This window comes from Haplochromis burtoni, unplaced genomic scaffold (genome assembly GCF_018398535.1).
Source record: "Haplochromis burtoni strain Fernald_Lab_line unplaced genomic scaffold, NCSU_Asbu1 Contig_362, whole genome shotgun sequence".
Classification (NCBI taxonomy): Eukaryota; Metazoa; Chordata; class Actinopteri; order Cichliformes; family Cichlidae; genus Haplochromis; species Haplochromis burtoni.
The window spans coordinates 134,334-147,152 of record NW_024582723.1 but is presented as its reverse complement, the minus strand read 5'-3'; the positions used below and the strand labels follow the sequence as shown (position 1 = coordinate 147,152).

The following is a 12,819-nucleotide window of genomic DNA, read 5'->3' as shown; positions in this document are numbered from 1 at the left end:
GAGGGTGCTCAGTTCTCTGGAAAAAAGAAAAGAGGAAGCGTGAACTGACAACGACTAGAAAAAGAAGAAGAAAAAAAATCACCATGATCTACGCTGATCTGTGATCTCATGTCTGCGTGACGCACTCTCTCTGGTGGCTAGACACTGACAGGAGGGAACTGATCCCACGCCTGTAAGCAGATGAAGGTTCTGTGTTTGCCAAAAGTAATGAGAACAATTTCCGTTTCCCTCTTGGATCTTGCAGGCAGCTGCTGCTCTGTCACATACAGGCACGAGCTGTAAACACAAAGGTAAGCAGACTGCTTCTTATTCCATACAACAGGCCTACTACTCTGTATAGTATAGAAAGGAGACACAGAAAAAAGACCAAAAGAAAAAAAGAACTAAATATAACAAAAGAAAATGTTAGAAGACGTTTGGGTGTATGACTGTATGCTGCATGACATGTGCTGAAGAGAAAGTGAAAGTACTTTTCAGAGAGTGTAGGGTTTTGAGCGCGGCTGTTTGACTCTCTATAAATGCTGTGCCAGAAAATGTAGATTAAAAGAAAGAAAGAAAGAAAGAAAGAAAGAAAGAAAGAAAGAAAGAAAGAAAGACCTTTCCAATGATTTACTTTCAGTGACGGCTAAACCACTCACGTTTGCACGCGAGGGAGGTTGTAAAAACAGTATTGCGACCACCTCTGCTGTTCTCTGGCAGACCATATTTTACTGCGTTCATTTAACAAGGCCTGGTTACCCCAAGCAACAAGAGGGGCTTATCAGCTGCTGCCTCTCTTACCATGCTGTTATCAGCCTGGCCTAGTTCAAGCACACACATTTATATAACACTGCTCCTTTCTGTCAAACACACCCGCACGCTTTCTATCTCAGTCTCTGACTCTCTCTCATGCGCACACACACGCAAACTGGGGAATGAATGTTATGGGGGGCTTATCAGTGTCCTTAGGGGCCTGGCAGCCACTTCACAGACTCAGATCCCAGTGCAGAGGCCACAGAGACAAACCTATGTGACCAGAGTGCTGATGAACACCACATACTGTGAGAGACTGCAGGCTGCAGGGCACGGTAACAATGAACGTATACATGTGGCAGCACAAAGGCAAGGCCCTGGTGGCTACTACTAAAAAAAAAAATAAAGAGAGGAAGGGACAAATGTTTCTATTAATGTGTTCTGTTGGGGTGTGACGAGTGAAACTTCACCGCCTTGTTTACTTCAATAGAACAGAAAATGCAAGCTGCAGTCTTCATGTTTTGTACTTTGCACTTGTATTCACTGGAACTACGCAAGCATGGCAACTTGCCATGCTGTATAACCAGAGCAGACTTGCAGGTTAGGACGTACAAAAAAGCCATTAGTTATGTTCATTATGCAGTTTAGCTTGGCTACAAAAGGCAAAAAAAAAATGTAAAAAAACTAATCATAGTAATAATAATTTGAAAATAAAACCATCTTGAAATATGTTAGAGAATGACTAATTCAACTCGCCATTAACTACATTGCATACTAAAATGTCCATTATCAAAAAAACATTAACTTACATCAACTATATTACTAATATATGTCATAATAGGACATTAAACTCTATTTATTCTGCTTAAAATGATATTAAACACAATGGAAATGTTATTTATAAATGGCATTATTTTAGACTGTTACTCTGTTATTCTGCTAATTTACAGTTTAAAATTATAGCACCGAGTGCTACAAATGTCTGTTCAAAGTAATTGTTAATTTAGTCATCTTACAAGTCAACAGCACATGCTATGCAACCATTAGATGGCTTAGTGATCAAAGACACAGCAAGCTTCTAAGATAATATTGAAATGAGGCTTAATGCTATTGCAATTGTGTTTGCATAAAAAACTATCTGATAACAAAATTTGTATTGGTAACTTTGCCAAGACGTAACACTATAATAAAAATTCAAAAAAAAAAAATATTCAAATTTTTATTTGTCACGTACACAGTCATACACAGTACAATATGTAGTGAAATGCTTGGACAACTGCTCGTGACCTAAAGAAAACAAAAAGGGAAAGGCTATGAATAAGATAGGAAATAAATATGAAAAATTAAAAAGGGTAAATTTAACTAGGAAGGAATAAAATATAAATTAAGGATACCGCAGTCAAATCCAGACCTCAAAGTATCATATTATTGCTGTTCTCACACTGCAGGCTTACTTGTGGTTCCTACAGGTTTGATGTAATGAGCATTTCTTCTTCACTCACCTCTTTCCTCACCCTGAGATGAGTGCATTTAATCTAAAATTAATGCACTCAAATAATTAAAATATTATTAAACTCTGGCACTTTCCACCATAGTCTGTCTCTTGCGCTCTCTTTTCTCTTTCCCCTCATCCAGTTGCTCCAGATGGCTGCCCTTCATTGCCGGAGGTTTCTTCCTGTCAAAAGGGAGTTTTTTGTTTCCAGTGTTGCCAAGTGCTTGCCACTAGGGGGTTGTATGATTGCTGGGATTTCTTTCTAATGCTGTAGGGTCCTTAAATTACAGGACAGAGTGCCTTGAGGTGACTGTTGTTGTAATTTGCTCCTATATGAATAAACTTGGATTGAATTGAACTGAAATGAACTCAGGCACAGTCATTAAAAAGCCACAACAACATACCATGTATGATTTACTGTAGGAAAAACACAGTACTAAATTTTTTTTACAATTCACAGAGTGATACTGGTGATATTAATTTTTTGTTACTAAACTGCTGGTTCCAGCCCTAACATCAAGTGATGCATATTACATATGAACAAAAAAGGACTACTTTTCCTTGCTGACTTCTTCTTGAACTTCTCTTGGTTTTGGGAGTAAACTATCCCCCAGTTCGCTAATGTCCCACCTAAATCATTGAGTGCCAAGTGGCTGCAAACATCACAGGAAATCGAAAATGAGAGGACCACTGCTGGCAAAGACATGCTGGCAGTGGTTTGGCGCAGGAACTCAGGAAGCGGTGCCTCCTAACTGAGCTGTGCTTCCTGCGTGATAACTGACCCAAACATATTTTGCCTCTATCTCTCACACGCATACACCAAGACAAAGAAAACCCACACGTTCTCCATCTATTTAAAAAGGAAAAAGAAAAAAAAAAGGACCTGCGATACTATTTAGGTTACAGAGGATTTACAGGGTTAGAATGTTTAGAATGGATTATCTTTGAAGCCATTTGGTCACAGTGCCACAAAACCTAAATGTTGGGATGATCTTCAGAACAATGATGCTGAAGGTAAGTGACGGAGTGGCAACAGTGTTCGGAGAATTTTGCAGGAGGAGGCAGCTGTACTGCTAAATTCGCTTAAAGGTTAACCGAAACTTGGGAATTATTAAACAGCGAGTACTGAAGAGAAGGGGTGGCATTAGAAGCAAAGGGAAGACAAAGGAATTCAAGGGAATTAACAATGTTGTGATGGCCAGATACAAGAGGAGGGACAGAAAAACAAGCAACTGGGAGAGAATGAGAGGGAGTAATGCAAAGGAGTTGAGTGGGGGGTTGCAATTTTGTGCTAAACGTCCCCTTCACGGTCATGTCGTGAGGAATGTGCACAAAATGGCCCTGAAAGCCAAAAGCTGAACATTGTGCAAAGACATGATGTTGTCACCCACCCAACCAACCCCCTCGACTCACACTGCACACACAGCCCAGACACACATTTCACTGCAAACGCTTCCTTCCTGTTGCTGGTTTAGCCCAGTTTAGAAGACAGATAAGAGCAAAAGAATGAGACGTGTGACAGAGGGGGGAAGCAAATTACGATGTTCATTTCTCTGCATCTGAGACCAGAGACATTTCAAACACATAAATAAATAAATGTTCGGCAATGCCCAAAAAAGTAAAATTGTTCACAGCCTAATTTTAGCGTCTGCAGGTGTGGTCATGGTGTTTGTTTTTGACTCTAACAGCTCTTCAACTCCCCCACCTCACCCACATATTTTTGTGTGTGCCTCTCTGTTCTTCTCTGGCAGGTTCAGTCAGACCACAGGACAGTTTAGCACTTCCTCATTGAGAGCCGGTGCAGAGTGAGCGGGTGAGCGCTTCCTGTGACGCCTCTGCATCTCTGGTCAATAATTACACTCACATCACTCTACCACTACCAAGCCTCGCTGCATGGAAGGACGCAGGCTGCATCCCATCCAGGGGGAAGTTCTCTGACAAGTTATCTGCGTGTTCATCGGAAGGATTGTCTCCAGAAACGGGACCTGCCTTGATTCGACAACACATCAGACCTCTTCACTTCTTACCAGACTTCAAGGGGACGCTGTGATGCTATCCTCGCCCAGTTAAGAGTTTGTACGTGTGCTTTGGGACATTCAGCCATGCTGCAACAGTCAGAGCTCATCTTTGACTTTGCCAGTGACCACTTTAACATGTCACAGGTGAGTCAGAGCTAGACAGTGATGAACTTCTTTGTGTGGAATTGCTGGCAAACTTCTGATGTCGTCTAATTTCATGCCGTTTTTGTGTCCTGCAGCTGGGGGGTTTCACAGATTGCCCTGCGGTGATTGTAGAGCAGGTTCCACATTCACACCTGTTTTCATATACAGGTCTAGCGTGTGAACAGTCACAGGATCACCAGCAGCTGGTCAAAGGTCAGCACACACACACACACACGAAGACATACGCACTCACTTCAGCCTTTCTTTACCTGTCAGGCTCACATTTCATGATAGAAGATCCCCTGTCGTCTGCGACACGGTGCAATTCTTTTTTTTTCTTTACAAAAAGAAAACGAAAGTTTCTATTCAAATTTTATTTAAAAAAATTAAAAGTAATTCGCGGTTTTGAAAAAAAAAACCAGCCTTGCTTTGCACATGCGTATTCTGCCCCTCGCGCACATGGACCACCCTCCGCTGAAATTCAGGAAGTAAAAAAAGAAAACATTCCTGGCTTGTTCCTGGGGGGGGAAACAACAGTTAAATGAATCATATTAGGATGTAGACGTGGTCAAAGCGAGCTACAGCACACATGCTATAGCTTGTTCCTCACACGAACATTTGAAAAGTAAGTGATGTCGCCGTGTCGGGTTATATTTCCGTCAGTGTTCAGGTTGGAGGGAGCAGCTGAATCGACGCATGGCGAGGAGGAGGCTCGGTTAACTTTAGCTCACAGTAACAGCAGCACTTGTGGATAATTTACAGACACTTTACTTGAACGTTACAACCGTTTTGGGACAGCAGCCCATCTCGTATGTTTCTCTAAACGTGGCGGTTTGTTGTGACAGGCTGTGGGGTTTGCTTCTCCCGACGGCAGAAAGTGTTTTCGAGTCCACGACAAAACAGCTGTTAGCTAGCAGATGTTTTCTAGCTCACTGCTTCTTCACGGGCAGCTCATCACACACACAAACAAGATGCGCATAAAAAAACACACACACGCAGATTCCCTTTTGATCATGTTTAGCCTCGAGGACATGCACGTGGGGAGATGTAAGCTGTTAGACAGCACAGCGTCGTTGTGAAGCTAACAAGCACCCGAATATGAGTCTGTCAGTGTTATTTACCTGGACGGAAAGCACTTGAGGTCAAACTGCTTGGAGTCGGTGACCGAGACTCTGTGTCATTGAGTTTACTCAAGAGCTGCACTTCACTAAGCTCTTTGTTGTCTGTAAGAATTCCAGCTTACTCTGTGCTCTTCCATCCGGCTGTGTTTTGGAGGCAAATATTCTTTGGACTTCTATTCTAGTTTTGTTTTTTTAATTAATTATAGAATTGGCTTCATTTGCTACTGATGTGAACATTAATGAAAGTGAACTAATGCTGGAAGAGCTTGTAGCATCTGCATAATAATTAAATGTATTTGTGTTTTTCTTCTTCTTTTTCATTCCCAAAAGAAGGGAAGTGTAAAACAGAGTGCAATTATCACGTAAGCCTTTTTTTATTTAACTGAAATCAGCATAGCAAAAACAAGCCAGATGTTTGTTTTTATCCAGCCATCACACATAAGCAGCACATATAAACTATAAACTTTGTGTACTAAGTCATGACTTGGCTTGAGCATAAGCAGTACTTATATGTACCCATGCTGCATTCTGCTCATTAAATATATTTTACCCTGCAAAAGGAAGCAAATGAATAAATACATATAAACGTCATCAAAATTATTCACATCAGTACAGCTCAAAAAATAGCTTATATTTGGATTACCAAATGCGAATTACGCAGTTCGAAATGTTGTCTTTCATAATTTACCCTCAAAATTAGATATACATCTATTATATATAGTATATATAAGCATCACTCGTGCATTAAAAATCTCTGTAAACATTCTGCGAGAATTCACTCTTATTATTATTGTCATTTTTAAAATTTGTTTGGAAAATGAAATTTGATAAAGAATTTCAGCAGTTTGATGCCTGTGTTGTATTTTAAAATGTATTCAGATGTTTTAATGGATGGTGGGTCTGGACTGCAGACGGGCCTGTTTAACAGCCACCCTCTTTTACTAGTGATCCACGCTGTTGTAACATGTGAAGAACATTGTCTGGATTGTCTTGGTGAAACAAAAATTGTTAGTCATCATGTTGTCCTTCAAAACCTGTTTATCTGACTCAGTGTTAGTGATGCCCTTGCAGATGTGCTGGTTTTTGTTGTCATGTCACAGAGGTGACTGTAGCTCAGAAGGTAGTTTTCCACTAATTGGAAGGTTGACAGTTTGATTCCTGGCTGCTCCAGTCTGGTTGCCAAAGTACCCTTGTGCAAGATACTGAACCTGAAGTTGTTGTCTGTCCAGCTAAGTATGAATGCGTGTGAATGTTAGACAGAATGCACTTTGCCATAGAAAAAAATACTTGTGTGAATGAGACATGTATGTATAAAGTGCTCTACTAGAGTAAAAAAGCCCTATGTAGGAGTAAGCTCGAACCAGAGAGCGGAAGCCTTTCTAAAATTTGCTAATATGTTGAGGGTTTTTATATATAAATATATATATATATGCATGGTGGTTTTAACCTTTGTGGCTAGAAAGCAGTTGAGTTTACTGACAACAGTTTCAAGTGTCCAAAAGCACATGTTTCGACTTCTACCACAGAACTGTCCAGTCTGTTTTTAATGCCGTGATGTTCATATTCATTTATGCCAAATTTCTAAACATTATAATTGTTGCTAAACTTTGCATGTTTAGTTTTATCTCAATAACGTTTTTGATGCCTCTCCCAACAATAAGAAGAAAACCCCTAATAGTTTGTAAATAGAAACTACATCTGCAGTTACTAAGGAGAACCTGGAAACGCTGTTTAGTAGCTCACTGTTATATAGTTGTAACTATTTGCATTGGACACACTCCAATTTTACATCAACAAAAACAAGTTTTACTCTTTGATAATTCTTTGTGGTTGTTATTTTTTGTAGTGGAGCCATGTGAAAGTGGGGAGGAAGAGAGCATGGAGACGCTTGTCTCTCCTGACTCGTTACTCAACATGGAGTGCGCTGACACCCTGTCCCTGGAACACTACTGTAAGCACGGCTGTGTTCACCTCGAGCATGCTGTTTCCTGATTATTTTGGTGCAAGATTTTATTTTTAGGCATTACAGTGCTGCTGTTTTTTTTTAGCAAATCTGTTTCTGAACCCCTGCAGCGCAGACCTTCTTACCATCGCTTGGCGATGTCATCACTACTCCTGTTGTGGGGGAGGAGCTTGTGGGAACTGTCAATCAGTCAGAGTGGTCGTCGTTGCACAGAAACAAGCCTGCGTCGCAGCTGCGGTCCAAAAAGAAAAGTCAGTAACTTTCCTGCTCAGCTTCTTGTACGGGTAGAATTTCGAGGGTAAAATGTTTGTGACTGACTTTGGACTGCCTGTGTGTGCAGGCAGGAAACCTCGACATCGAAGAGCAGAGTCTCCCACGCCAGAAATTACAGTAAAGAAGGACAAATACAACAAAGGTATTGTCAAACAGAGCAAGACCTTGTTCCCTATAAAGCCACAGCACAAGTCACCTGACTGCACCTGAAATGATATAAATGTGTGTGCACCTCACCCCTACCAAGTTCTGCAAGTAAAATTATGCAACTGTGCTTGTTTTGGGGAAGCGTGCTATGAAAGTAGGTCTTCACCAAAGTGATTTAACCCAAATCTCATCTGCTGTTTTTCTTTTTCGTTCATGCGCTTTAGGCGGAAACACCCTTTACCTGTGGCAGTTCCTGATGGAGTTGCTGCAAGATAGACAAGTCTGCCCTCGTTACATCAAATGGACTAATCCTCAAGCGGGGATCTTCAAGCTGGTCAACTCAAAAGCAGTGGCCAGGCTGTGGGGCAAACACAAAAACAAACCAGATATGAATTATGAGACAATGGGCAGAGCACTCAGGTACAACACAGCAGCTCCCAGATAGAATTGTAATGTTCTTTGAAATTTCTCTCTCTGTAATTTAAAAAAATAAATAAATAATAATGAACAATCATAGATGTCAAAAGTGCCTTTTAAGGTCATTTATGCTAATTTTCCTACATTTTAACTCGGGGGGTTTTATTAAGCACAACTTGAAAGCAAAGACATAAACAGCCATTAACACGTTTCCTAGCTTTGGCTTTGTACAAGTAATGGCACATTTAAGAGTGTGAAGTAATCATTCAGTTTACAATGTTTAACAAATTTATTAGAATACCACTAAATTAGCAGTATTGTTAATTAGCAAAATTATTTTTTAACGTTTGTGTTTTAATGTTAGTCTATGAGCACACACAAGCATTAAAGCATTAAAAATGATATTTTTAATGCTGAAATACAATAATTGTTGTTAGTCATGAATTTTCAACAGAGCACAATGTTGTTACTTTTTGATTAAGATGCCAAATAATGCTTATTTACTTACATTCCTGAACATAAAAAATAGTTTTAGTGCTTGAGCAATATGCCTGATTCGTTGCCGGCTTCTCAGAAAAGTCCGGTGTGTTGCCCCAAATTTGGGTATAAAAAGGTGACTTGAGTTTGCTGTTTGTCTAACACGTAACAATATCATTTGTAGTTTTAAACAAACTTTTGGCAGATTTCAAAATATTTGTGTTTTCTTGTTTTTATGACAGGTCTAATAGTAGTGCTTAATAAAATCAAATGGAAGCTTATTGTACAGTCTACTCGAGTTTGATCCTGCTTGTCAGTACTAATTTAACCTTTTTTCATTTTTAAACCCGTTCAGTTTAACTCATTTAACTTTTAATTTATGCATGTAAATGCAACTGTTTATCCAATCTAGGCTAGTAAGAAAGGGGCAGGTATGGAACCTAATCACAGTACACCAAGAAAACGGTATTCTGTATTCAGTAAGACAGGATTAAAATGCATCGATAAAGAGTCAAAAATATATTTTTGACAAAAAAAAAAAGAGTTTTTTTGTCATTTTAATTTGAGATTTTACAAATGAGACGTGAATAATTAAAAACTGTAGCAGGTTTGAAAGCTGTCGGTTTCTGTTTTTTCCATGCAGGTACTACTACCAGAGAGGCATACTGAATAAGGTTGAAGGCCAGCGCCTCGTTTACCAGTTCACCTCTCTCCCCAAAGACATGATTTACATCACCGATGGAGATGGCATCAAAGAGGAAGACGACGAGGACCACGATGACAACAGCGTCAACGACGAAGGCTTGAGCGACGACTCTGACAGTACCGTATCGTCTAGTGACCATTCAGCGGAGGAGCAGGAAGATTCTCAGCCACCGCCAAAGAAATCGTTCCCCGTCTCCGGCCGCACTCCCGCTTCACAGCGCACCAGGCCCGCTCCCAGGCCCTCAGCTCAGCGCGACACCGTCCTGCGTCCCACCAGCTCCAGTTTGATCCAGGAACAGCATCTGCCTATCGTGTCGGCTGAGATGCTACGCACGCTCCAGAACCTGCAAAAGGTCCAGTCTCTCAAACCCGCCGGTCATGCGTCAGTCTTCAAAACGGCTCAGCTGCTGGGGAGTCTGTGCGAGCGGCAGGCCGCTGCCTCTGCCGAGGTGGCCATAGGGAGAAAAGGTGCGCCGGAGATGGCCGAGAAAAAGTCGCACCCAGGACCAAAAACTCCACAGCTTATGCCTCTGATTAGCTCTGACCAATACAAATAACAGGTGCCCACCTTCTATTGAACACACAGATGCCTGTACACTCCACTGACTCAGGACCACTTACAGGGCTGCACTTTGCTATGACAATGCTGATTTAAAAACAAAGGGACTTTTGATGTAGAATATTATTTTAGATCATAAGTACAGATCAGTGCTTTCTCGCAGCGCTGACAGGAACCAAAATCTCACAGCAGTTTACCTTCTCAGCTTTGAAATCTGATCATTTCGCCTTATTGTCATTCTGTGTAGCCCTTTGTTAAACCAACACCAAAGACAGACATGCACTGGAATCTCTGGCCTCTCTGCACTGCCTGCAGACACTTTCTCTGCTTGCACTTCAGCTCCAGTGTCCTGGAAGCAATTATCTTATCACCACACTGTGCCCTTCGTCTCTGCCTTTTGCTCTCACTTTCTCCTACGTTGTTTAGTTTTGTGTCTTTATGCTATCACGTGCTGAAGCATTCCTTTGCCTTAAAAGTGGCTTTGCACTAATGTTTACCTCTGCTGTATATTTCTTCTGAAGTGCCTGAAGATGTCAGTCCATCCTATTCCTGGTAATCATAAGGGAAAACATTCCATATTGTTATTGTTATTATTATTGTTGTTGTTTTTTAAGATTGCTGCATTTTTTTGTCTGCATTGTGAAATGTTGAAAACAAGGGATCACTGTTATTTTTTTCAAAGTAGTACTTTAGCACTTGCGCTGTTTATTATTTGTTTATCGACACCATTGGACTCTTTTTTTTCTATTTTCTTCATGACAATCACCAGTGAAGTGGCCTTGTAGCCACCCTGCCTCCTGTAAAATGACAGTGCTACTATTTAGCTTTTCCCTTGTGCACTAGCTATCCATATATGAGTGCATATATTAAACTCAGAATCCTCTATCTGTATGCGTCTATTACGCACTGTAGGGCCTCAACATTAAAACCACTGTGCTGGCTGAAGTGAACATTGGTCATTTCGTTACAGTGCAATGTTTGGCTGGCATTGACGTGGGTTTAGCATCGAGCTCAGCGTTGCAGAAGGCGCCAGTAGCGGCATCTCTGCACAAAGCAGACCTACATATTACCAGGCTGGTGGTTTTAATGTTTTGGCTGATCTTTGTGTACTGTATACCTGTGAAAGCGCCTGACTTGTTCTTTTGATGCCATTTTTTTTCCTTCCCTCAGGTTTATAAAGCATTTTTGTGCTGCACATATTATGTACTCTATGCAAGAAGTAAAAGTGAAATTGTTAGTTTATTATTTTCTCTTTGGCCGGTCTTAGCGTAGGCTCACGAAGCTGGCTTACAAACTTCACCTCACTCCAAATTTAAAAAAAAAAAAAACGACTGAAAGTTAGGCTGGCTTTTTGAGAGGCTAAACTTGGCAAAGAGATGCTTATAAAGTAACTGTGCCTGCAGGGAACTCTTATGCAGAACTATTTTCACTTTGTTAAACCATGTTTGTTTGTTTGTTTTGGGGTTTTTTGCCCCTTGCTTTTCAGTGTGTGTCCTGGTAATGTCTTACCTTAATAGATTTGTAAGCTTGTAGCAGAGCTCACTCTGCTACAAGCTCCCTCCATGGAGCTTGTTTTTGTTTTTTATGCTGTATTGTGTTTGCTTTCATGCAGTCCAGTGATGTTAAAGCTAATCGTCTATTATATGAAATAAATTTACATTTGTCATTGTGTGAAATCCATCATTGTTCCTTTGAAAGACTCGGAGCATCAGTAGACATGATGAGTGTATATGTCACATTTGAGCAGTGCGTTCGACTGCTGCTTTATTAGTAAAGGCCTAATGCAATGATACAGATCTGCCAGAACTACTTCTACAGAATTCTGACACGATCAGTTTGTTTTTATTTTTATTTTTTGCTGTTGTCAGAAAGGTGTTAATTATATTTTTGATTTGGCGAAGTTGTTTTTTGAATTAACACATTAACACTGAACAAGCTGATGTAGGTTTTTCCAACTGATACCATAGTTTGCATCTCTGTTACCTTGTCAGAGGTCAAGCTCTGTGAAAATCTTGTGAATAAAGTAACTGAAGAAAAATGTCACATAGGCTTTTCAAATTGATACCATTGAGGAGATTGTAGGTGGCTTAGCAATGGCGACCACCAGTCTTTTTAACATACCAATGATGCTAATCTGAGGTGGCAGAAGTGCAGATACCTCTGTTAAAAAGTGCTCTGGTAAAAGTTAAAGTACTGATTTGACTTCTTTACTCAAGTAGAAGTGAAAAGTACAGGCTCTGAAATGTACTCAAAGTAAAGTAGCTCTTTGGAGGACATTTCTATACCAGCTATTTTTGTGCAAAGCTAACTGAGCTATAGTAATATAATAAAGTGACAGTAGTACATGGCAATGCAGTCTTTATTATATAATTCCTGATCTAAATTTTATTTCTAATGAATGTATTCAACTTGAATCAAGTATGCAGAACATGAACATAGAAAAAGAAGAAGTTTATTTTGTGTTGCCTGCAGTGTAGAGGGTGACTTTTCCTCTAAACAAGAAAATGTGTACAGTCAGGGGTTAACCCTCTCAGGCTCAAATTAAACTTTTTGTTGCTAATGCACAACCAAGTCCTGCAGTGGTACTTCTGAGTAAAAAAAAACTCATAAAATATGTATGTGGGGTAATCAGGTTGTTAGTTTTTAACTGTTTCAAATTGGCAACGCCTGCCTCGAGAGGGTTAAAGTGGATTCTGCACATGGGGAAACCCCAAAATCCACTGTAGAGGTTTAGTGTGGGGAAAAGAATGAGAACTCACAATAATTTCTTC

General features: G+C 40.3%; 1 protein-coding gene across 3 annotated transcripts; it reads left to right on the top strand.

Annotated features, from left to right (window-relative positions):
- Window positions 1–25: 25 nt before the first annotated feature.
- Window positions 26–11,717, top strand: LOC102301791 (ETS-related transcription factor Elf-1). 3 transcript variants are annotated; one of them, XM_005943178.2, is made up of 8 exons: window positions 26–290; window positions 3,976–4,386; window positions 4,482–4,599; window positions 7,354–7,458; window positions 7,581–7,721; window positions 7,811–7,885; window positions 8,115–8,310; window positions 9,428–11,717. In XM_005943178.2, the coding sequence occupies exons 2-8, from the start codon at window positions 4,327–4,329 to the stop codon at window positions 10,044–10,046; spliced, it is 1,314 nt and encodes a 437-aa protein (XP_005943240.1). In that variant the 5' UTR covers window positions 26–290; window positions 3,976–4,326; the 3' UTR covers window positions 10,047–11,717. The 3 variants fall into 3 exon arrangements, with proteins under 3 accessions (XP_005943240.1, XP_005943241.1, XP_005943242.1); XM_005943179.3 differs by lacking the exon at window positions 26–290 and adding an exon at window positions 2,057–3,238; XM_005943180.3 differs by lacking the exons at window positions 26–290; window positions 3,976–4,386; window positions 4,482–4,599 and adding an exon at window positions 4,649–5,011.
- The last annotated feature ends 1,102 nt before the right edge of the window (window positions 11,718–12,819 follow it).